The 25,746-nt window shown below is 39.2% G+C and overlaps 1 protein-coding gene across 6 annotated transcripts in view; it reads right to left on the bottom strand.

The window, feature by feature from the left end:
- LRRC7 (leucine rich repeat containing 7) overlaps positions 1-25,746 on the bottom strand; it is a 492,830-nt gene that overhangs the window by 365,627 nt on the left and 101,457 nt on the right. For all 6 annotated transcript variants that reach the window (XM_041746971.1, XM_041746970.1, XM_041746976.1 and 3 more), the window contains exon 2: positions 21,810-21,907. In XM_041746971.1, coding sequence (XP_041602905.1) covers positions 21,810-21,907 — 98 coding nt within the window. The remainder of the gene's footprint in view (positions 1-21,809; positions 21,908-25,746) is intronic.

A 25,746-nucleotide genomic window follows, 5' to 3' on the forward strand; every position in this document is an offset into this window, starting at 1 on the left:
TCCAGTCCTCCAAGGCCTCAGGTGTACAACAGTAGGCCCCATGAGATGGGACTAGGTGAGCTAATTCTCAGACTGTCGCCACGTACTTGAGCCGCATCCTCCAATGTCAGTTGTATCAGCAAAAACCATAAGTAGGCAAAAAAGTAGGTTTTGGTGGTTCAAATTATACCTGGATAGGTTTTTGATGGGACCAGGACATATGGCTGTGGGCTTTCAGCTTTAGCAAGTGGGCCATGCAGGATTTGACTCAGGTGTTTGTTATAGCTCACAGTTTTATTCTTCAGCAAGTGGCTACTTTCTGGGGCATGGTTTGGAAAGATGGGACTATTTTGTCAACGTCGCATTGGCCCTGCTGACTTCAGTGGGTAATAGCCACAGTGTCTGAGTTACTGCTCTATGACCCTGAGCTTTGGGCTGAATAATCCCAAAAGAACTGTCCCTGGCCCTTATAACTCAGGAAACACTCATTGTGGAAGCGCCCACAGAGAAGTGGTGAATCTGACTAATAAACAATGGAAAAGTAAAACGGAGACCAAACAATGATGAGAATCTGCCCTCTCCTAGGTGGAACTGGAAAAGATAATAAGCAAGTCATTAAGCTTGCTGCCTACCTGAAGGATACACAAAGTCATAACAAAGCTATGTGTGTACAGCACATAGCCTTTAAAAACGGAATTTGTGTAGGGTTTCCAGAAGGAATTGGAGTGATATGAAAAGAGAGTTCGCCTTTATTATCAGAACAGAAGCAATAGAAAAATAAAAAGGGAAACTACCTGATTACTTTGGAGAGAGAGAGAGAGAGACAAAAGAGATTTCCCTAGCAAATCATATAATACTGAGATTAAATGGGATAGATTAGACAGCTATGAAGCAGAAAATGAGATCTTAAAGGTTGAAAGAAACAAATATTAAAAGGAAATGGGCAGGGGCACCTGGGTGGCTCAGTCATTTAAGGGCCTGCCTTCGGCTCAGGTCATGATCCCAGGTGATCGAGTCCCCCGTTGGGCTCCCTGCTCAGTGGGGAATCTGCTCTTCCCTCCCGCTTGTTCTCTCTCTCTCTCTCTCTGTGTTTCTCACCATCTCTCTCTTAAAAAAATAAATCCTAAAAAAATAAAAATAAAAACAGAAATGGGTAGACCCAGCTCTGACGAAACTGAATGAGGAAAGTTGGAAAGTTTGAGCTGAACAAGTCAAACAATTGTGACTGGAGCCTAAAGAAATCTAACCAAAGCAGAGTGACAGGATTTTAGAAAAAACAATCTAGAATGACTCCCTGAGAGAAGGCTGGGTCAGAGGAACTGAGAGTGCAGCCCTTTTAAAGCTGTGGATAAAAAGTCCAGAGTGACAGCAACTGGGAATTACAGCTTGAGAAATAGAGAACTATACAAGGGGTCCACAAAACCTGGGCAAATTTAAGGATAGAAGGCAGAAAACCAGCACAAAACATTTAAAGCATTCTTAGGTGAGTTTCAAAGTGATAAAATCATTAATGGTGATGGTACAGGTATTGCCTTGCCTTTGAGTAACATTCCAGAAATTTATAGAATCAGCAATGAAGAAAGATTCAGCAATGACAAGAAATATTAAGGGGGACGTATTACAGGAAAATGCATGCAGAATAATAGAGATCAAGTCCAGGTGTGAGCCTGTGTAGCTTCGTGGGAATCTTCCTGGGTGGGATTATCCAACCCAGGAGGGAAGGGATGACATCATTTGTTTAAATACTGAAGGCTTTGAAAGACTCAGTGCTTAACTCATTTCATGTCTCATATGGGAGACCTCACAAGACAATATTTAAGAAAATATATTAGAAAAACATATATTTGTGTCCCAAAGCAATAAAAACAAAGCAAAACAAAAGGTAATAGTAAATAATACTAGTTTTACATTGTTAAAGAAATAGACCAACGGGGGGCACAACTTAAACTCTTAGAAACTCACTTGAGACCCCCTGAAACAGGGTTTCTAGACTCAGTCAATAAAAAATAAAGGGTACTCTGATGGTTAATTTTGTGCCAACCTGTCAGCCTAGCCACAGTACCTCGCTACGTGGTCAGACGTTATTCTGGATGTTTCTGTGAAGGTGTTTTTAGATGAGATTGACATTTAAGTCAGTGGACGCTGAGCAAAGTAGATCGTCATCCATAGTATGAGAGGAGCTCATCCAATCAATTGAAAGCTTTTATAGGAAAAGATCGATCTCTCAGCAACAATGAAGTCCATTAGCAGATAGATGCCTTTTGGACTTGTCTTGCAAATATTGGCGCCTCCCTTGGTCTCCAGTCTACCAAATCTATGCTGTAGATTTTGGGTTCCACAAGCATGTGAGCCAATTCTTTTCTTTCTTTTCTTTTCTTTTTTCCTTCCTTCCTTCCTTCCTTCCTTCCTTCCTTCCTTCCTTCCTTCCTTCTTTCCTTTCCTTTCTTTCTTTCTTTCTTTCTTTCTTTCTTTCTTTCTTCTTTCTTTCTTTCTTCTTTCTTTCTTTCTTTCTTTCTTTCTTTCTTTCTTTCTTCTTCTTTCTTCTTCTTCTTCTTCTTCTTCTTCTTCTTCTTCTTTTTTTTTGGAAAAAGAGGGAACATGCAAAGGAGAAGGGTGGTGAGGGTGGGGAGAAGGGAAGAGGGAGATAGAATCTTACGCAGGCTCCATGACCAGCACGGAGCTCAGCCTCACCACTCTGAGATCACAACCTGAGCTAAAATCAAGAGTTGGACACTCAGCCAACTGAGCCACCCAGGCGCCCCAACATGTGAGCCAATTCTTTAGTAAATTATATATATACACACACATACATATACATAGAGAGAGGTCTATATATACTGAGACATCTATTTATATCTATAGATATAGAGATCTCTGCCTATATCTATAATTAAATATAGTGTTTTTTTTTTTTTAAGATTTATTTATTTGAGAGAGAAATAGCATGGGGAATGAGAGGGGCTGAGGGAGGGAGACTCCCAAGCAGACTCCTGTGCTGAGTGGGAGGTGGGGCGGGAGCCTGGATCTCAGGGCCTGAGCCTAAACCAAAGGTCAGATGCTTAACCAACTGAACCGCTCAGGTGCCCAAGATAATAGTGTTGAAAAAAGAAACATCAAGCCCAAAATGGAGTCATTGGCCCCCGTATGAGAGCATGAGATTGAGCAGTTTCAATCTCATGCAGAAATGCGAGTTGTTACCCATCTAAAATTTCCTGAGCAGCACTAATGAGGTGACCTGCATGATAAAAACTCCACCATCCTCCCCTCCCCACCCTCCAGGCAAAAAAGATGTGACAAACCTTTCTTGTCTTTTGGTAATATCAAAAGACAAGATAAACACCCTCCGTATAAACACCCACTTTGTACAGTTCCTCAGAACTCCCCTCTAAGTGCTAGATGCTACCTAATTCAAGAATCACTTTACAAAGCCAATTAGATCTTCAAATTTACCTGACTGAATTTCGTATTTTGGCAGTAGAAAGACAGATGGCTATCCTATTGTTTCTGTTTTTCTGGAAAACTCTAAAACAGCTACTCAGTCACATTTGAGTTTCAGACGAGGAATGAGTAATTTTTAATATAAATGTGCCCTAAATATTGTCTGAGACATATTTATGCAAAAAAAGTTACTTGTTACTTATCTGAATTCAAATTTTTTTTTAAAGATTTTATTTATTTATTCATGAGAGACAGAGAGAGAGAGAGGGGGGGGCAGAGACAGGCAGAGAGAGAAGCAGGCTCCATGCAGGGAGCCCAACGTGGGACTCGATTCCGGGTCTCCAGGATCAGGCCCTGGGCTGAAGGCGGCGCCCAACCACGAGCCACCCCGGCTGCCCCTGAATTCTAATTTAACCAGGTGTCTTATAGTTTTATTTGTCGACTTGGCTCTAAAAGTTGTAGAACAACCGAGGGAGATGAAACACACTATATGCCCATTTCACGTCTATAAAAAAGATAGAGTAGAAAGAAATACTAGTCAAGGCCTATCTGGAACAGTCTAACATGGAGGAGGGCAAGTTTCTCAAAAAAGCGGGTATTTACCTCCCTGAGGTCCTTACTGGCTCATAATTCTCCATCAGCAATGGGTGCTTTTGGTCAGAAACACGCTGAGCTTAATTCTCCAAATGAGACCGACAAGAACGACGGCAGTTGTACAGGACTAAGCAAGTCCTCAGCGATGCACGTGGCGATGGCCACTAGGGTTCCAGGACCAGGGCACCTGCTCACCAGACTGTGAGAATCATGCCATGAGGCTCACGCGCAGTGCGCTGCTGGCACTTAAAGATTTGGAAATAGTTTTGGGGAAGGAAAGAAGGCACTTCATGATTAAGGTGTCCATCAATATAAATTTCTAAATTTCGCAGAAAGGCAACGCTTAACTTAATAGCCTCTCTCTGAAGGGAGACTGGAAATACAGGTACGGACGTATCGTAGCTTGTCAGGCCAAAATTGACCTCTGGACAGTCAAGTTCTCTCGGCCTAATTTAAATGCAGCAGCCGTGGATTCGGGATAACCAGTAGACCCGTGTGGCGAACTCCTCGATCTCGCTCCTATGTCCTCCTCTGTATGAGGCCTGTTCTCTTCTAACCACTGAAAATTGCCTTCCAATCCCTCTCTAGTCCTAAATCCCATGACTTTGCTTGTATTTTTCTACAAAACGGATCGCCTTCTACTAAGTTATTACTTAATTTATTTAATGTCTGCTTTTCCCAACTAGAACATAAGTCCGTTGAGACTGGGAAAGCCTGCCTCTTCTGGTTTGTGAACTTTTGCTCACTATGGATCACAAACACCCAGAACAGGGAAAGAGGCACAGGACAGGTGCTCAATCGGTATTTGTGGAATAAATGAGTGAATTAAGTCGTACCGCAGAAGCTCTGATAATCATGTAGGACGTTATTTGGGATGATAAGTAGAACATGAAATGAAGTGTCAATAGTTTGGTTTAAAGTGATTTTAGGGGATGCCTGGGTGGCTCAGAGGTTGAGCCTCTGCCTTCGACTCAGGGCGTGACCCTGGGGTCCCGGGATCAAGTTCCCACGTCGGGCTCCCTGCATGGAGCCTGCTTCTCCCTCTGCCTGTGTCTCACATGAATAAATAAATAAAATATATATTTTTTTAAATTAAGCAATTTTAGAGTGAAATCGACATGCTTCTCCTCTCTGCCCCCTCTGATCCCAGAAGGATCCGGGAAAGACTAGTGGTTGATACCTGGGTAGAGGCTGCTCTAATAAATCCACCCCCCCTCCACCCAGCTCTCTAAGGGCCTAAATAAAGTTTAAACCCAGTGGCTTAAGAGAGAAAATTCTCGGGGACATTGCACGTGGCGGTCCTTCTTAGGCACGCACCTAGTTTCTCTGTGGAGACATCTCCCAACATTCCTGACTTTCCGTTTCTCCAACTCTTCTCAGGGAGTGCGGCCATCCACGTAATTCATAGATTTTGAGGGAGAAGCAGATGTGTAGCTCAGGCCGGTCCTCCACCTCTGTGACAGGAGGCTGCTTCGGGAGGTGGGCTGCCGACCCGCTCCTCCGCTGGCCTCAGGGACGCTGGCCCTAGAAGCGCCTGTGGTCCCTCCCGTGGGCTGGGGGCTCAGGGCTGCTGCCAAACGCCCCAGCGATGTCCCCCAGGCCAGCAGGCCGAGTCCTAAGACTGATGCTTGAGCGCTGCCACGCTGTCAGCATCTGACCTGCTTCCAGAACTGTTCTAGGAGACCGAAGAGGTTTATTGGATGCCTTTAAACTCTAGGAAAGTATCATGTCCTGAACCATATTGTGCATTTTACAAGTCCTGCCTTTTTTTTTTTTTTTTTCTGAATTTGTACTGGAGTAAGGACTCTACGCCAAATATTGTGCTTAGTGCTAACAACAGATGGAATAAGGAGGGTCCGCCTGCCCTCAAGCTCCTTAGAACCCAACGGGGAGGAAGATTCCCAAGCAACAGGGTGAAATACTGTGCTCCCGCCGCTGCACTGACAGTCTGCACAGGGGGTTCCCCGGGACAGTTAGGAGGGGGTCCTGCCCTCCGCCAAGGAGGAGACGGAAGCTTTCGTAAGGAGGAGTGAATTAGCAGGGTGGTCACTACTGAAATGACAGGAAGGACGGGGAGATGGCTGAAGTCTGCGAAAAAGCCTTTCACCAGGTAACAGAACCAACTCCTGGCGAAACTACGTAGCAGGCCAAACTTGCGCTTTTCGAACTCTTCATCTACGTATTTGTTTTCCTTTCCTTCTCTTCCTGGGCATCCAAAGGCCTCTGGATGCTTGATTCCTTCTAATTCTTGAGGTCAGTGATCTGGAGTCACTTTTACATTAAAGAGTTTCATGATGTGACTAGAGTTTCCCCTGAGAGGTATTTGCATTTTAAAAGAAGTCCAGTAGAGGCTCTAACACAAATGAATGACATGCTAAGCCAGAGGTGCCACAAAAATAACTGCTGAGAACCTTTCCCAAATTTGTATCCTAAAAAGAATCTTGGAGGAAGCTGTTTGCGGAGATAACTAAGCGAGTTGGCTTAAACCTATGAACTTTCCAGAGAAGAGCTTAAAACATATATATATATATTTTTTTTTTTAAGTTATTTGCCTGGATTTCTATTACAACTCTGAAAGCTGTCTAAAATACATCAACCCTATACTAAGTTTGCATGAACCTGATTTCAATGTTCTAATGTCTAGGAATGTTCAGGCTGTGAACCAACATTAATTTAATCTCTCTTTAATCTTACTTTTAGGGATCCCTGGGTGGCGCAGCAGTTTAGCGCCTGCCTTTGGCCCAGGGCGCGATCCTGGAGACCCGGGATCAAATCCCACGTGGGGCTCCCGGTGCATGGAGCCTGCTTCTCCCTCTGCCTCTCTCTCTCTCTCTGTGACTATCATAAATAAATTAACAACTTTTTAAAAATCTTATTTTTACATCATGTCAAAATAATTGGTCAAGAACATGTAGTAACTTCAGGTGTGATGGCAAAATTCAACTGAGTGCAACTTCGGTTTTTGTCCCGGCACTGTACGAGCACCATCTAAGACATTAATGGAAAGAGTAACAAGTAGTAAGGCTTCCCAGCCACTGAGAAATCACTGACCACTTGCTTCTCCTGAGTTGTCTTCTACTAAAATCATATGCATGATTGGCGTTATTGCAGGACTTAACCGTTCACCTTAAAGATAGACCTAAGCAATGAGGAGTGGGGAGGAGTGGTCTCCTGGAATGAAGGTGCTGAACTAAAAGACAATTGCAGGTGGTAGGAATATGCAATTAAGCAACTCTGATGTTTTAGGCACAGGAATGCTAATTTATGATCCTTAAACTGTACAAATATGTCGTGTGCATTTCTTTGTGTGTATGATATTTTACATTAAAAAAATTGAGATTAAGCAGAAAGTGAATCCTAAAAAAACTAAAATAAAGACAGAGCAGAGTGGAATTACATAGAATGATGGAATAGAACAAAACGAGATAGCTTTTGGAATCAAATCTAAGTTTTTTATTCCGACACGCGTACTTACGAGATGGGTGTCATTGTAGACATTACTTAACACATCTGAGATTCTATAGCCTCATCGACAAAATGTGACTAATAGTGATTTAGGCTTGAAAGGGAGATGCAGGAGAAGTGGGTCTTACTCCAAACCAGAAGGAAATGGAATTTTTAAGAAAATTAAAGGAAAAAACTGAAGATAATGGCAATACGTACTGCCCACAAACTCTAGGGCTGGGATAGGAAAAGACGGCACTGAGTTGGATATAGGGATCCTTTAACATCAATGCCCAGATTCCTGATCTCTAAGGTCACATCTCTTCCATCCCTTATTCCCATTCCCAATCTTATAACATTTTAAGATAGCTAAGTAAATATGGACAAATACATACTGTAAGCAATAGCATGGGATATGGTGTGAATAATTGTATGATAGGCCAAAGGGCAAATACATTACCTAAAATTACTTTTAATACTAAATCAACTCTCTAAAGATTGGTGCAGTATAATGGTCCTACGCTAATGAGTGCATAGCCTTTTCCTAGAAGACAGTAATGACACATGAATAGAGACAGAACACAATTTAGGTCATGAAATGATAGGAAATGTTTTCCAGGAGCTTCTTGGAGGTTTTCTTTTTTCTTTTATTCCTTTCCTTTTTTTTTTTTTTTTTTTTGAGGTTTTCTAGCATAAAGAGAAGTCCAGAAAAGATAAGAATTCTTCCTTTGTACATTGACATCGTGCATACGTGCAAGGTCTGTAAGTATAAAGCCGGAGGATTTCATGAATTTCTTTCCTGGATATGATCTTCATCAGATTTCCTCTCCACCCCCCAAGGCGTAAGTCCCTAACCAACTGAGCGAGATGACAGCAGCCCCAGGTCACCAGCATCAGAGTTGAGTCATGGCTACATGGTTTGAAATCGGAACCTGGTAAAGAAACACAAGTATCCAGGGATCCAGTGAGGTCTGGTAGACAGAGGGTAACCTCGGGATCCTTTACAATAACCCCCCCCACTCCTGCACTTAATGTCCCGTATTTCTCTAACTTGTTTACCATGCATCATCCAAGGATTGATTAGTTTTCAATCTTTGATTCATGAACACTGATTTATTTTTTAATTTTAACAAGGGTGGTTTATCACCTTTCTGAAGGAGGAAACTAAAACAGGAAACAAGACGTCAGAAGAAAGCTTAGCTTAAAAGCAAGAGTAAAAAAAAAAAAAAAGTAAAAAAAAAAAAAAGCAAGAGTAACCACAGCAAAAGTGACAGCTGACAACTTGATATGGAGAAAGCACAAATCAAGTTCTATTACCACATTTTACAGTAATGGGTGTTTATAAAGCTGTCCTTGAACCATCAGAGGAGGGTTAAATCATGTTCAAGAACTTTCGACAGACATGAAGGCAAGAACATGACGAATCACCATGATTTTCACCAACCTGGTCAATAGAAGCATACTCTGACATTTGGAAAGGTAGCAGTTATTTGAAAACAACAATAATTTTAACTGTTACCTCCTGATAATATCAAGTATATTGTCTCCAATAGAAGGTATAATACCCTTGCCGTAAGGATAGAAGTTCATTAATTCCTAATAAGCCTATAAGAAAGTCAAATAAAAAAAGAACCCTTTCAATGAATTTTTCTTATTATTCAGAAACCCAACAGATTTCAGTTTCCATAATATTGACTCAGTTTCATGCTGAGGAAACATGACACCTTCATAAACATTTCTCTATATACAAATAAGTGTTTTTTTTTTTAAAGAGGATTTAATCTATTTATTTGAGAGAGAGAGAGAAATAGTGAGAGAGCACCAGCAGAGAGAAGAGGGAGAAGCAGACTCCCCACATGGAGCAGCAGGGAGCCCACGGTGGGGCTCCAGCCCATGACCCCGGAGCAGCTCCTGAGCCAAAGGCAGGCCCTTAGCCAGCTGAGCGACCCAGGCCTCCCACAATGGTGGTTTTTTTAAAGGCAGGTCACACCCCTAGCTATGCTAACCAGGAATTTCTTAGCTATTGAAAATTAAATTGTTAAAAAAAAAAACATTATAACAAAACTAGGCTAAAGGAGAAGTATAGGGATCCCTGGGTGGCGCAGCGGTTTGGCGCCTGCCTTTGGCCCAGGGCGCGATCCTGGAGACCCGGGATTGAATCCCACGTCGGGCTCCCTGCATGGAGCCTGCTTCTCCCTCTGCCTGTGTCTCTGCCTCTCTCTCTCTCTCTCTCTGTGACTATCATAAATAAATAAAAATTTTTAAAAAATTACAAAAAAATAAAGGAGAAGTATATAGAGCTTAAAGTTATAGGAAAAGTCTAAGAAAATATACATTTGTAAAAAATAAATTGAGGATTGGGATGCCTGGGAGGCTCAGTGGTTGAGCAGCCTTTCGCTCAGGGCATGATCCCGGGGTCCTGGATCGAGTCCCACATCGGGCTCCTCGCAGGGAGCCTGCTTCTCCCTCTACCTGTGTCTCTGCTTCTCTGTGTGTCTCCCATGAGTAAATAAAAATCTTTAAGAATAAATAAAAATCTTTAAAAATAAATAAATAAATAAATAAATAAATAAATAAATAAAAAGGATTGATTAGTATAGTCTCCTGATGAACTGGCCCCTTTATCACTACGAAATGACTTTCTTTATTATGTTTAACTTTGAACTTAATTTTCCTGATATAAATATAGTCACTCTAGCTTTCATTTAAACACTGTGAGATAGCTCCTTTTTTATCCTTTCATATTTAATATTTCTGTGTCTTTAATTTAAAGAGATTTTTTTATAGACTACACATGATGTCTTGCCTTTTATCCTTTATCCTTGTCTTTAATCTGACAAGTTCTGCCTTTTAATTGAAGCATTTATACCCTTTTTAATTAATGCAATTACTGATATTTTAAGGCTTAAGTCTGCCAGTTTGTTATTTGCTGTTTATTCCCTTGGTTTCTCATTCCTCTGTTTCTTTTTTCTTTCCTTTCTGTGGGTTATTCAGTTTTTTTAAGCTCAATTTTTATTTATATATGATTCATAATTTTTTTTCTAATTTTTGAGTATATAATTTTGTATAATTTTCTTAGCAGTTGCTATGGATATTAAAACATACCTATGTAATTTACCACAATCTACTGGATTCAATGTCATTACCACTTAAAGTGAAGTAGAGAAACCTTATTAATTTAGGTCCCTTTGCTCTCCCCACTTTGTGTACTTATCTTACTTATTTCTTCTACATACATTGTGCACCTTATCAAGTGTTAATTTTTGCTTCAACTATAAAATATGAGATAAAAAAGTTTTATTATGCTTCTATTTTTATCCATTCTATTGTTTTTCTTTCACCATTATTTGAATTTTTGTTCCTTTATAGGTAAAAGGGCAAGGTTTTATTTCTCTCTGGCTTTTTATAAGATTTTCTTCTCTATCCTTAGTTTTCAGAAGTTTAATTATGACATATCTTGGTGGAGATATTTTAGGGTTTATCATATTTGGAGGTCATCTTGCCTCTTGGATGTCTAAATTTATGTCTTTTACTAATTTGGGAAAGTTTACAACCAATACATCTTCAAATACTTTTTTTCAAATGCTCTATTTCTTTTCTGAGACTCTAATGATAAAAATATTAGATTTTTTTGTTATTTTTGCATAAATTCTTGAAGTTCTGTTCATTTATGTCGTCCATTATTCTCTTTGTTGTTCAGATTGAGTAAATTTGAATCATTTGTTTTCCAGCTCACTTACTCTATTCTCTGCCATTTTCACTCTATTAAGTCTATTCAGCAAGATTTTTATTTTGGTCATTAAATTCTTCAGTTAGATAATTTCTGTTTTTTAATAACTTTTCTTTGCTGAGATTTTCTATTTTTTTCATTTGTGTCAAGAGATTATGTAATTGTTTATTGAAGCATTTTTGTAATGCCTGCTTCAATTCCTTGTCAGATTATTCCAACATCTAATTCATTGTAGTAATGGTGTCAAATGATTGTTATTTCTCATTGATTGTTGTTTTCCTGGCTCCTGACAGAGCGGTATAATACCATCTTTTTATCTTACAAATGCATAATAATACCATTGGTATATATAATTATCGATTGTATCTTGGACATTTTGGTTATTATTCTAGGAGACTCTTGAACCTGTAAGAATCTTCTACTTTTTTTTTTTTTTTAAGATTTTATTTATTTATTCATGAGAGAGGGAGAGAGAGAGATGGAGAGAGAATGGCAGAGACATAGGCAGAGGGAGAAGCAGGCTCAGAGCGGGGAGCCTAATGTGGGACTTGATCCCAGGACCCCAGGATCACGCCCTGAGCTGAAGGCAAATGTTCAACCACTGAGCCACCCAGGTGCCCCAAGAATCTTCTACTTTTACCAGGCACTTATCCTGTTTAGATTTAGCATGTAGATTCTGGCCTACTTTTATGGGCTTCAGTTACAATGACAGTTTCCTAATTCCTTGTAAGGTTAATGCTACTCTGGTCTGCTTTATTCTTCTGGCACCTCTGGGCTATTGCTCAAATCCTACTAGTGACATCTGTCAGAGTGGAAGTGCCTTTCTGGGCTCCCTAATGTTACTGAGTTACTTACTGGGAAGGCACAGAAACTACTGGGTCTGGGTCTCCTTATGCCACTGAGTGGAAGGTCACAGGGTTTCAAAGCCACCGTTGTTACCACTAGATAGGTCTGTGTGCCAGAGAAAGTAGGACTGGGTGGCAGGGCCTCATTGATCTGCTACTGTAGGTGGATTAAATTGCCTGTAAACTGGGAGTTTAGAATAAAGGTTAGGGCTCTCTCCAAGGTATCTACTTAGGCTTTTCCTGTCCCACTCCTGTGGATTAGGAGAGCAGGCTTTTCTTGAGGAGGATGATGATGATGATGATGATGATGATGAAGAATGTCTTTTGACAGTGCCAGTTTGCAGTTTTCTCTGGTGCTCAGTGTAGGGATATATGGATAAAAAGAAATACTCAAAAGATACTGTCTATCCGGGCAGCCCGGGTGGCTCATCGGTTTAGCGCCTCCTTCAGCCCAAGGTGTGATCTTGAAGACCCGGGATCGAGTCCCATGTTGGGCTCCCTGCATGGAGCCTGCTTCTCCCTCTGCCTGTGTCTCTGCCTCTCTCTCTGTCTCTGTGTCTCTCATAAATAAATAAATAAAATCTTAAAAAAAAAAAAAGATACCGTCTATCCTCAATTACTGAAGTCCCAGCCAGTTTGCCTTCTTTTAAGCCCTCATAATCCTTTCACCATGGTCCATTGAATAATTTTCAGGGTATTCAGTTGCATTTAGAAAGAAAGAACAGGAAAAATATGAGTCCATGAGTTTGTGACATCTATTTTAAAATAAAAAAATTGTTCTTCCGTTCTTCCTTCCTCTCTCCCTTCATTTACTCCTTCCTCACATCCTTCAGTTCTCTTTCTCTTTCTTTGTTTCTCTATTTATTTCTCTCCTCTTCCCCTCTCTTTCTTTCTTTCAGCCAGATTCCTATGTGCACTTTTATTTTAAAAGTTAAGTAATTATTTTCTTCACTTTTCTGAAATATGTGTTAAATATCTCCCAAGTTCTAGGCACTATACTGTGTGTTGTTGATATAACGGTAAATAAGACAGGTATCTTGCTCTTTAAAGAGCTGATGATATAATTTAAAATTTTTCTCTGGATGTGTCTAGATGCAGATCTCATTTAAATGACTGTATAGTACACTGTAAGACATTTTAATATGTGGTCACTTGTTTTTACTATCCTGAAAAGTATAACCAGTTAAGTCTTTGATTATTTTTTCTTTCAATCATTTAGATTTCTTTCTTAGAACAACTTTTCATTCTTAGGAGGGACTTCCATTTTTTATTTCTATACATTTGCCATTATTCTCCTCCATCTTTTTTTGTTTTGGTCATATTTCCTTTGTATTCATGGATGTTCTATATTTGTTCTTCCAATATCTTATATTTTTACAATGTCAATTCTTCTTTTACTGATCCCAGTGAAGATTTTATCTGCTTTTCTTAAGTTTCTTTATACCTTTCTTCATCAATGTTCATTTTTATTTCTTCCTTTTGCTTTTTGAAAGAAAAATGCTGTTTTTTCCTTATTGTTTACTTTGCAGCTATTTCATAGATATTCATCTTCTTGTGATTATTAAAAATTTCATACAGCTATCTAAATTTTTCTGGTTTCTACATTCAATATTTTCCAAAAGAATAATCTTCCTTTCCAGGGTAATTTTTTACATTGTTGTTATTCTGTGATTCCATATCATTTAAAAATATACATATTTTGTTTACCTATTACTGAATACATTCAGGAAATAAAAGAAAGCCCATGTGGTTGGAATAAAGAGAGTAAGGGAATAGAGTATGTGATGAAGCTGAAGGAATGGATACAAGTTAGACTCTGCAAGGTCCTATAAACTGCAGTGAGGCTTCTGTCTTTCTTAAATGAACAGTGAAAAGCCATGGAATCATTTTAAAATGAAAGGTTTCAGAACACCATGTAGGAAAACAACTTATAGGAGTATTTGGTAGAGTCTTAAAATCTTTGCAGAGAAGATGATTTGGAAATAGATTCAAAACATATTCAGAAGGTAAAATTAAGAAGCCTTGAGATTATGGTGGACATAAAAGGAAAAGGAGAAGAAGATAAGAAAAATCACTCCTAGGTTTGTGTCTTTTTCAACTTGAATAGTTAATAACATATAACATTTAGACCAAAAAAAAAAAAAAAAAGAAAAGAAAAAAAGAAAAAAGAAACAGTGGAAGAAGCTCCGGTTTGGGGATGTATCAAGCAGATGTTTGGATATATGGAGAGAGGTGTGGGTTCGAGGTATCAATTTGTGAGATATCTAATTATAGGAATAACTGATGCTGTGGGTGTAATGAGGTTGTTCATGGATAAGTATATTTGGAAGAAGACTTCAAATAGTATCCAGAAATTTTAATATGTAGTGGCTGGAAAGAGCAAGTTGTACATATAAAAGCATAACCAGAGAGATGGAGAAAAATCAGAAGAGTATTATATTATGATAGCCAAAAAATTAGAAGATTTTTATATTTTTATATTTTTTTAAATTTATTTATGATAGAGAGAGAGAGAGAGGCAGAGACACAGGCAGAGAGAGAAGCAGGCTCCATGCACCGGGAGCCCGACGTGGGATTCGATCCCGGGTCTCCAGGATCGCGCCCTGGGCAAAAGGCAGGTGCTAAACCGCTGCGCCACCCAGGGATCCCAATTAGAAGATTTTTAAAAGAAAGAAATAATCAACAGTATTGATTCTTGCTAGGAACTTAAATAAAAAGAGCATTACAAAAATTGCCTAGTGGAATTAACAAGTAGTAAGCAGAATTCTAACATGGTCCCATGATCATCATACCCCCAAATGCTCAAGGTCTGCATAATACCCTTCAGATGTGGGTAGGATCTGTGACTTGCTTTTAGGAAACAGAATATGGATAAGGTAATGGTGCAGGTAGGGCCCCAAATCAATTAACTGTGAATTAAACAAAAGTAGATTTTCTTTTATTTCTGTCCCTTAAAAGATGGACAGCGCCTTCCCTGAGGACAGAGTCTCCTTGTTGGCTCAATGAAGTGAGCAGCCATACTGAGAATGTACATATAGCAAGGAACGGTAGGAGGCCTCTAACACAAAAAGTGGCCTCTAGCTGGAAGTCAGCAAAAAGCAGGGCTTTCGGTTATACAACCGTAAGGAAACAAATTCTTCCTACAGCCTGAGTAAGCTCAGAAACGGATGCTTCCTCAATTGAGCTCATGATGAGACTTCTACCTGGTAAGATCCTGAAGCTGAGAAGCTGGCTAAACCCACCCTGGACTACCAACCATAGAAACTGCAAGGTAATAAATGAGGGCTGTCTTAGCCAGTACGTTTGTAGAATTTGCTACATGGCAATAGAAAACAAATAATAGCAACACAGAGCGATTATTGGTGGTCTGGATGAAAGCTGTTTCAGTTGAGTGGCTGGGGAGGATCCAGATTGCATGGGTTTGGAGGAGTGAGTGGGAGATAAATAGATGGAGTGAGTATGGATGACTCTTACAGAGGCTTACCTAGGAGTAAAACAAGAATGTACTGCTGTAGCTGAATGGGGCTGGGATCTGGAGGACAGAATTTATATATTTGTTTTCTTAATGGGATAGAACTTGAGCATGTTTCAAAGTCTGTCTTGTAGGAAGCAATTTATTTTTACTGAAAGTTTGCTTGACTATGCTCGGCGTAGAAGAGCAAGATATAATTCACATGACATAATTGGTTAAGAGTTATGTCTGGCGACCTAAGGTTGATCTTCACATTGAAAATACTGCAGAAAAGTATAAAAAATTGTAAAAGAAAGCAGTATGAATTATGCTACCTAGCAAAATTTTCTGTATGCGATATGGCCAAATGAAACAGGCCTCTCCTTGCATCTAAAGGAGTCAAGCTCTACTATTCCTTCCAATTCTCAGCACAGAGAAGCCAGTACCATTTGGCTTTCTGTGATGGTTTTCTAAGGTGGCAGCTTTCCATGGCAATTGACCCAGCAAGTCTTGGTCAAGATTCCATATGGAATTTGTAGAATAACAGAGAAAGAGCTATGCCATTGTGTGAGAAAATTACTACCTACCATTGGATTACTACCTAACACTGCTGCAAGAATTTCAGATTTATGTCATTTTTGTACAACCTGTTGCTTGCTATGCATTATTGTTTTTTAAAAATAGGGGTAGTACTTTCTATTAATTTCTATTTCTGTGATCAGAAACATGCTCATTATCCTCACACGAGATTCTTAGTTTGGAATAAGGAGAACAAGTGAAAAGGAAGAGGGAGGAAAGAAAAGAAAACTTGCTATGTCCGAGGTTCTATATCAAGTAATGACTACAGGTGTACCTCGTTTTATTGCACTTCACAGTATGGTGCTTCACAGATAATTGAGTTTTTACAAATTAAAGGTTATATGGAGCTGGTCTATCTGTGTCATCTTTCAAACAGCATTTTCACTTTATGTCACTTTATGTCTTTCTGTCACATTTTGGTAATTCTTGCAAAATTTCAAACTTTTTCATTACTATTATATCTGTCCTGGTCGTCTGAGACCAGTGCTGTCTCCTGTTGCTATTGGGATTGTTTTGGGGAGCCACAAATTGTGTCCACGTAGGATAGCAGATTTAATCCATAAGTGTATGTGTTTTGACTGTTCCGCCAACCACCATCTCTCTCCCTCTTCTAGGACTCCCTATTCCCCGAGACACAACAATATCGAAAGTAGGTCAGTTAATAACCCTATCATGGCCTGTGAGTGTTTAAGTGAAAAGAAGAGTCATATGGCTCTCATTTTAAGGCAAAAGCTAGAAATAGTTAAGCTCAATGAAGAAGGTATGTCAAAAGCCAAGACAGGCTGAAAGCTAGGCCTCTGGTGCCAAATGGTTAGGTAGGTTGTAAATGTAAAGGAAAAGTTCTTGAAGGAAATTAAAAGTGCTATTCCAGTGAACACATGAATGATAAGAAAGAGAGGGCAGCCCGGGTGGCTCAGCGGTTTAGCGCCGCCTTCAGCCCAGGGCATGATCCTGGAGTCCCGGGATCGAGTCCCACATCGGGCTCCCTGCATGGATCCTGCTTCTCCCTCTGCCTCCTGTGTCTCTGCCTCTCTCTCTCTCTCTCTCTCTCTCTGTGTGTGTGTGTCTCTCATGAATAAATAAATAAAATCTTTTAAAAAATGATAATAAATCTCTCTCTAATAAAAAGAGAGAGAGAGAAATACCCTTATTGCTGATATGGGTAAAGTTTTCATGGTCGGGCTAGATCAAATCAGCCCCAGCACTCCCTGAAGCCAAAGCCTAATCCAGAGCAAGGCCCTAACTCTCTCAATTCTGTAAAGGCTCAGAGAGGCGAGGAAGCTGCAGAAGAAAAGTCTGAAGCTAGCAGAGGTTGGTACGTGAGGCTTGAGGCAAGAAGCTGTCTTCATAACATACAAGTGCAAGGTGAAGCAACAAGTGCTGATGTGGAACCATAGCAAGGTACCCAGAGCATCTAGGTAAGATAATTCACGAAGGTGGCTGCACTAAACAACAGACTTTTAATGTGGATGAAACAGCCTTCTTTTATTTTTTTTAAAGATGTTATTTATTTATTTGAGAGAGAGAGTGAGCGTAGGGGAAGGAACAGAGGGAGAGGGACAAGCAGACTCCATGCTGAGTGCAGAGCCCAACACGGGGCTCCATCTCAGGACCCCGAGATCATGACCCGAGCTGAAATCAAGAGTCAGATGCTCAACCAAATGAGCCACCCAGGAGCCCCTGAAATAGCCTCCTATGGAAGAAGGTGCCATCTAGGACTTTCCTAGCTAGAGGGGGAAGTCAATGCCAGGCTTCAAAGCTTCAAAGGACAGTTAACTCTCTTGTTAGGGACTAATGCAGCTGGTGACTTTAAGTTCATATCAATGCTCAATGACCGTCCCAAAAATCCTAGAGCCCTTAAGAATTATGCTAAATCTACTCTGCCTATGCTCTATAAATGGAACAAAGCCTGGTGACAGCATATCCATTTATAGCACCGTTTACTGGGTATTTTAAGCCCACTGTTGAGAACTACTGCTTAGAAAAAAATTCCTTTCAAAATATGACTGCTCATTGACAATGCACCTGGTCACTGAAGAGCTCTGATGAAGATGTACAACGAGATTCATGTTGTCTCAATGTCCGCTAACACAACATTCATGCTGTAGTCCATGGGTTGCAGAATCATTTAGCTTTTTGATTTTTATTACTTAGAAAATACGTTTTGTAAGATTATAGCTGCCATAGGTAGTGATTTCTCTAATGGATCTGGGCGAAGTCCATTGAAAACCTCTGGAGACGTTTCAACATTCTAGATGCCACTAAGAACATTTGTGATTCAAGGGAAGAGGTCAAAGTGTCACCTTTAATGGGAGTTTGGAAGCAGTTCATTTGAGCCCTCATGGGTGACTTTGAGGGCTCCAAGACTTCAATGAAGGAAGTTAACTGCAGATGTGGTGGGAGCAGCAAGAGCCCTAGAATTAGAAATGGCACTTGAAGGTGTGCTGAATTGCTGCGATCTCATGATCACACCTTAACAGATAAGAAGTTGCTTCTTATGGATGAGCCAGGAGAGTGGCTTTCTGAGATGGAATCTACTCCTGGTGAGGATGCTGTGGAGATGGTTAAAATGACAATGGAGCATTGAGAGTATCACATGAAGTTAGTTGATCAAACAGCAGCAGGGTTTGAGAGGACTGACTGCAATTTGGGAAGAAGTTCTACTGTGGGTAAAATGCTAGCAAACAGCATCATATGCTACAGAGAAATCGTTTGTGAAAAGAAAAGTCAATTAATGTGGCAACATTTCGTGTTGCCTTATTTTAAGAAATTGCCGTGGCCGCCCCAACCTTCAGCCACCACCCCTCTGACCAGTCAGCAGGCACCAACACCGAGGCCAGATCATCCACCAGCAAAAAGATAACAATTCACTGAAAGCTGAGGTGACAGTTTGCATTTTTTAGCCATAAAGGAATTTTTTTTTTTTAACTAGGTTATGTACATCACTTTTTTTTTTAACTAGGGTATGTACATCACTTTGTTAAACGTAACATTATCGACTGACTACACTTTCTAGTGGTCATATGCACTAGGAAACAAACAAAAAAAATCATTTGACTAATTTTTTTTAATTATTTCTAATTTTTATTTATTTATGATAGTCACACAGAGAGAGAGAGGCAGAGACACAGGCAGAGGGAGAAGCAGGCTCCATGCACCGGGAGCCCGACGTGGGATTCGATCCCGGGTCTCCAGGATCGCGCCCCGGGCCAAAGGCAGGCGCCAAACCGCTGCGCCACCCAGGGATCCCTCATTTGACTAATTTTATGGCGCTATTGGCTTTATGGCAATTCCATTGTCTGGAATATCTCCAAGGTATGCCTCTATAAATATTTAACTTTCATTCTCAAAGCAACCCTACAAGGTAGACTCTATCATTATCCTCATTTTTCAGATAAGTAAATGGAGTCTTAGATTAAAAAAAGCAATACCCAGGTTCCTGCAGCTGGTCACATTAAGTGTCACATTAGAGAATAAACCCTTCTGTGTGACTCTGAAGCTAATGTCTTAATTAACTAATGTGATCCGCAGCTTTCATTCCGAAAAAGAAGCTTCTTACTTAGGGAATTAACACTGGTCTGTAACAAGGCAAGAGGAACTGCTCATTATACTAACAAGGGATAATGAAGACCTCTCTGGAAGAGAATAACATTTTACGAGTTTCTTATTTCTCATTATGGCTTTCCATGTTCAATAGCTTAGTCAACCCAACTGACTTCCTGTAAGGATATTTGAAAACTTGCCCTGACTGCCCCCCTCCAGTTGATGACAACTTGTTTGTTATAATACAAGCATCAGTCATTTTATGTACCTTACATGAAACAGTGGTAAGGCTTAACTCTGACGTATGCGTACCTTTATTAGTCTTTTGTCTCCATGATGATTTACCATTATTTGCAGTCAGTCATTTGCCTTAGGCTAGAGGTTTTCAAATTTGAGCTTGCATCAGAACGCCTGCAGGGTTCTTCTAAACACACAGATTCCTGCACCCAACTCTCAGAGGTTTTGATTCAGTAGATGTGGGTGGCAGCTCTTAAAATCTGCATTTCTAACAAGTTCCCAGATGCTGCTACTGTCGCTAGTCTGAAGACCACACTTTGAGAACCAGTGACCCAGAACTGGGTTTAAAACCCTTTCCTGTAAAGAATCAGATAAATACTTTTGGCCTTGTGGGCCATATAGTCTCTGTCATAACTACTCAACTTTTCCTCCGTAGTGTGAAAGCAGATAAACACAATACCTAATAAAATAAGAGATGAGTGTGCTTCAACAAAATTTTATTTACAGAAACAGGTGTCAGGCTGGATTTGTCAATGGACCCAGTGGTCAACCTCCATCCTAGACTAACTCAGAATTTTGCAAAATCACTATATATATACATCCTAAATATCAGTTCTGAGAGAACCAATGATAGATTTATTCACCAAAATCCCTTATAAATTTTAAAATAAATTCTGAAGAAATATACCAGGGACTAAGTTAATTGCATTAAACCAGCATAGAGGAGAAACCACAGAGCTTCCCTACGAACCCAACCAAAAAGCAGTACTTTTGTGCAAGAGTCTGTATCCTATAGTTTTAGTATTATGTTGCCCAGAACTCCATCTTCATTTTCAAATTTTAGTTTTAACTGGGAATTGTTTATAGTGTTAGAAGCAGTAAACCCATTAATTAAAAGAAAACCAACATTAAGAAAAAGAAAAAAAATTAACACTATACTGAATGACACAGATGATAACCAATCAGGTTGTCTAAACTTTATAATAAAAACAAAATAGAATGAAAACACTCTACTTGCCATGAGTTGGCCCAACTTTCATGTACTTGCTCTTTACTCAGAACAGTGTACTTCAAAGTAATTTAAAATGCCAATACAATCCTAAAAGTCTATTAAGCTATATATGACAAAAAACCCACTGCATTAGCTCTATCCTTATAAAATGTAAGTTTCTCTAAAAGGACAAAATTCACATACATTTTTGCCATGATAGAATGCGATCCAGTTCCTTGAAAATAACTATGTGCACATTGCAGGAGGAAAGTTAGTATTATTGGTCATCTTAGAAACTTAAAATGCAAATACTGTATCAAGTGTCTCCAACAATGCTACAGACCAGAAATATTAAAATAAAGTCCTCATAGACGATCGCATATTCCAATATTGACTAATTTGCTGATGGAGTAAAATGACTTTATAGTAAGATAAATAACTTCCGTCTTTCAAAATGCTTTTCTAAATTTGATTAATCAAATGTTCCTTTTTGCCTTATGGTTTTTTGTTTACCATTAGACATTTATTCTTTAGTCTAATGCAGTGGTTTTCAAAGAGTCCTCAGGTCAAAAAAAAATATTGAAAGAGTCTGGTTAAATGAAAGTGGAACATAATGATTTTAAACACATTTCAAAAATTTCTTCTACTTCAGACCTCCTCAGAAACATTAATATTTATGGTATGAAAACATGGTAGATTATGTAGCGTTTTCCAATCCTATTTGAACAGGGAACTCAGTAGAACATCTTGAAGTACAAGAGAAACTTGTAAGAAAGTTGTAAGAAAACAATGTTCCTACTGTCTGAATCCAGGTATCATTTAATCATATTTTTTTAAAAAAATGTTCAATTTAATTCAACAAATATTTATTAAGTACTTCTGTCATTTGACTAATCACTCAAAAGTTAATCCTTTATTTTAAATGTTACTCACCAAAATCTATCTAGAACATATCTTAGTCCTATTAAACATACTTACACTCTTCTTCAGGCCTCTTCCGAAGTGCTGCACGAACTTCTTTACAAGGACTTCTCTGATATTGTGGGGGATTCCTTCCCCTTATTAGGTTCTCCATCCTATAAGAGAGAACAAAAAATAAATTTTAACACCAAAATCTTGATACATTTTGGCTCTTTACATCGTCTAAATCAAGAGTCAATAATTCAAGTACCTACACAGGCTCAGTGAACAACACTATTCAGTATCTATAAAGAAATAAGACAGTAGGGAGTGGCAGTAGGGAATGTCATAAACAGGGGAGGGCTTGACTTTTCCAGGACTTCTAAATTAAAAAAAAAAAATTAAAAACACCACATGGACAAAACTCATAAGCCCATTCTCCAATTAGAGATCGTTATGAACTGAATGTGTACGTTGAAGCCCTAATCCCCAGGTTAATAAAACATCTCACCTCCTAGCAACATTAGCCATGCTGACAACACTGAAATGCTAACAATGAGAAAATAGCAATAAATGAATCAAACGCAACTTGAGTTAGCATATTTTACGGCACATTCTTTGTCGTATTTTTTATTTCAGTGGGCCTTACAGTTTTGTGCCACCAGCACGTAATCTACTCATTTTGATGACCCTATAAAACCACCGAGGGCAGTCAGAGATGCAAAAGGAAAGTTTTTTATCATTTAATATCTTTCCTTTTATATCTCTGCCTACCGACCATGTGAAATTGATTCCATATGTTTGTTTCCATATAATGAGTTAGAAAGCACTAGTAGGACTCCGGGAGAATTTTACTTATATGGTTGCTATTGGAATCGAATGCCTCCAAGTCAACCCCCACAGGAATTGTGGTGCCCAAAGCTTCATTCTAAGAACGCTCACAAGCAGACCTGCAAGAGATTACGCGGCGGAGCCTGACTTGAATATGATGAGCCTAGGCTCTGCAATCAGATGGCCTAGGTGCAAACTCCCATTTTGTCTCTTAAAGGGTGATTTCAGAGAAAGATACCTACTTTTGTGTCTTCATCTTTAATCAGTAAATGAGGAAAGCATAAGCCCTCTCATAGGACTGTCATGAGGATCAAATATGTTAATACATGTAAAATGCTTTACATTGTGTTTATCACAATTCCAGGGCTCAACAAATGTAGTTATTATTTATCACAATTATCCCAAATAAAAATGAAATCATATACTAAAATTTAAATGTCCAGTACGTTAGGAAAAGTATGAAAGCTCGCCTTTATTCAATAAAGAAAAAGAACAGACAGGAATGATGAGGGGGAAAAATTCTGGCTAAATAAATGTCCCGGTTGTTAGAAAAACACAAAACATCCAACCACATGAATTGCTAACTTTCAGAAATAAAGAACTCAATAAAATATACTTCATTTTATCTAATAAGATTTAAGATTTACTTATGTTAATCTTTCACGGATACTAAGATGGATAAAAGTGGGTTGTTATCCTCATGAATTAACTAAAGTGCTACATAGTGTATGTTTCCTAGACAATTTAGAAGATATCTCAAAATTGTATAGTGCCCTTTGACCTTAGCAACTACAATAAATATATTTTATAATGTATTACCATTAATCATTTATTCCATTTTTGTCTTTACAATGACTTCCTGAAAGATCATTTTGAAGATGAGGAAACTAAGGCTCAGAGAAATGCTCAGTGACCCGCTCATGGCCACACATGAAATAAAAGGCTCAACAGAGATTTAATCAAGGTTCTCTGACTTTTCATCTTTTTCTAGTTGTTTCTTAATCTATCATTTCCATGAGTCTATTATTATTGTAATTCCACTAGAAGACTGATACTTGAGATTACCACTGTGTAATGAATAATAATGATGAAATTTTTCTTTTTTTTTTCTAAAGATGTATTTATTTGAAAAAAGACAGTATGAGTAGGGGGAGGGGCAGAGGAAGAAGGAAAAAAAGAGAATCTCAAGCAGCCTTTTCTGCTGAGATCTGAGCTGGTTGTGGGGCTCCATCTCACAACCCTGAGGTCATGACCTGAGCCAAAATCAAGAGTCAAAACGCTTAACTGACAGAGACACCCAAGCACCCCTAGTGAGAAAATTCTTCTTAAACACAATAATATTTATATTAATCTATACCTATACATAAATAGTGTAACTATTAGATATTTATATAAATATACTACACAAATATATATTTGCATATAAGGTTATTTGCTAATTACATGTTGAGTTTTTGACCATTTAGCTATTTGCACTGAAATGTCTCCTTCTATCAATGACGCTTCAGAAGGCAGCTATGCTCACTACACCACCAATGCTCCACCTATCAGTGATATTTTAAGTTTTTGAGAACCACCAAAGAGATAACAGGGGCCGAAGAAACTCACTATAAATTATATCTACAACACACTAATAGATGCAAACAATTCAAAACAGCATTGAAAGTTCTTTTGTTCCCTGGAATGTTAAACGTTATGCACAGGGGAAAACACACTTTGAATTAACTTAAAATTTTGCAGAGCAACGTTCATGTTCAAACTATCACACAACCGTGAGTCTTCCATCTTCCCGAGATTACAGTCCCAGCTGTTTGAACTCTTCCACCAGTGTGTCATCTATGATCTACAGTTTGCATTAAACGGTCAGACAAAAAGACCAAAAATGAAGTTTTGGAACACAGCCAGCACAAAGCAAAGGAGCTATTGGCGCCACTTTCATACTTGGCGAGCCACCAGTGGGAGTGTGTTCACAGTGCCAGCAAGGAGAGATTAAGTGTGATGACCACGGGCAAGACAGATGCTCTGACAACTCACTGAAGAGCTCTGAAAAGAGCAACCTACATGTCAACTGGCGGGAAGAAGTGGAGGCAGACACATTAATATTAAGGAGCATGAGAAAGCAATCAGAGATTATGAGCAAAGGTGTCTACAACTCTCTTGGTGGTGTTCCCCAAACCTAGGTCATAAAACTACCCGAGAGACTTTAAACGGTACAAATTCCCCCATTCCCAGTACGAAAGATTCTCATTCAGCATGCTGGAGTCACAGCCACGCAGATGTATGTTTTTAACATTAATCAAATATTTCTGAAGTAGCCTTATACTGATCCCGATACTGGCATTTGGGGGCCTCTGTATCAATAAACAAAATATACGAGAGAGAGAAGTTCAGTGCGTTCATTCCAGGATATAGTCATTTGCTGATACAAAGGTGGAGAGAATGCAGTTAGGACAGGTACCATCAAAAATGAAAAGATTATCCAGAGAGGTACCATCAGAGGTTCGCCAAGTACTCTGGTGACCCACCAGATGAGCCAGAGGGCTGCCCGCTGATAATCTCGAGAGTGAAATGATTTCTTCCAACAAGGTTTGGCAGCTCATCTGGATGAGAGAACACGTTTGGATTAATTAATTAATCCAGAATCGTGGACTGGGTTGAGAGCATGACTAGTTAAGAAGGGAAGCAAAGCTTGGGTTCAAATATGGTTGAGTCCACTAGACGGAGGAGGAAGAGGGAGCATGACTGAGTCACTGGGGGACAAGAGTATTGAACTAAGAGAGTAGAGCTATTAGGTATAAGAATCTCTAAAATGCCTATTCTGCTCCAGGTGTGATGTTAGGTTCTTTATATATACAGTATCTACGTCCTTCTTGTTTTATCCATGGTTAACCTGAGTTTCTGAAATGTCAACTAACTGCTTAGCATCATACAGAGAGTAAGTGCAAAACCCAGGATTTAAACCCAGATCTGTCTGATTCAAGAGCCCAGGCTCTTAGCTGCTACATGAACTGTGTGGTAGAACTTTCTGTGGTGACGGAAATTTTCAACATCTGTGCTGTCTGATACAGGGGCTGCTATTCATACTCGGGTTATTTAGCATTTAAAATGTGGCTAGTGTGAATGAGGAACCACATTTGTGGTTTTTGAAAATTTCCTCAATTTATTTAAATTTCAGTTTCAATAG

This window comes from Vulpes lagopus, chromosome 3 (genome assembly GCF_018345385.1).
Source record: "Vulpes lagopus strain Blue_001 chromosome 3, ASM1834538v1, whole genome shotgun sequence".
NCBI classification, from domain to species: Eukaryota; Metazoa; Chordata; class Mammalia; order Carnivora; family Canidae; genus Vulpes; species Vulpes lagopus.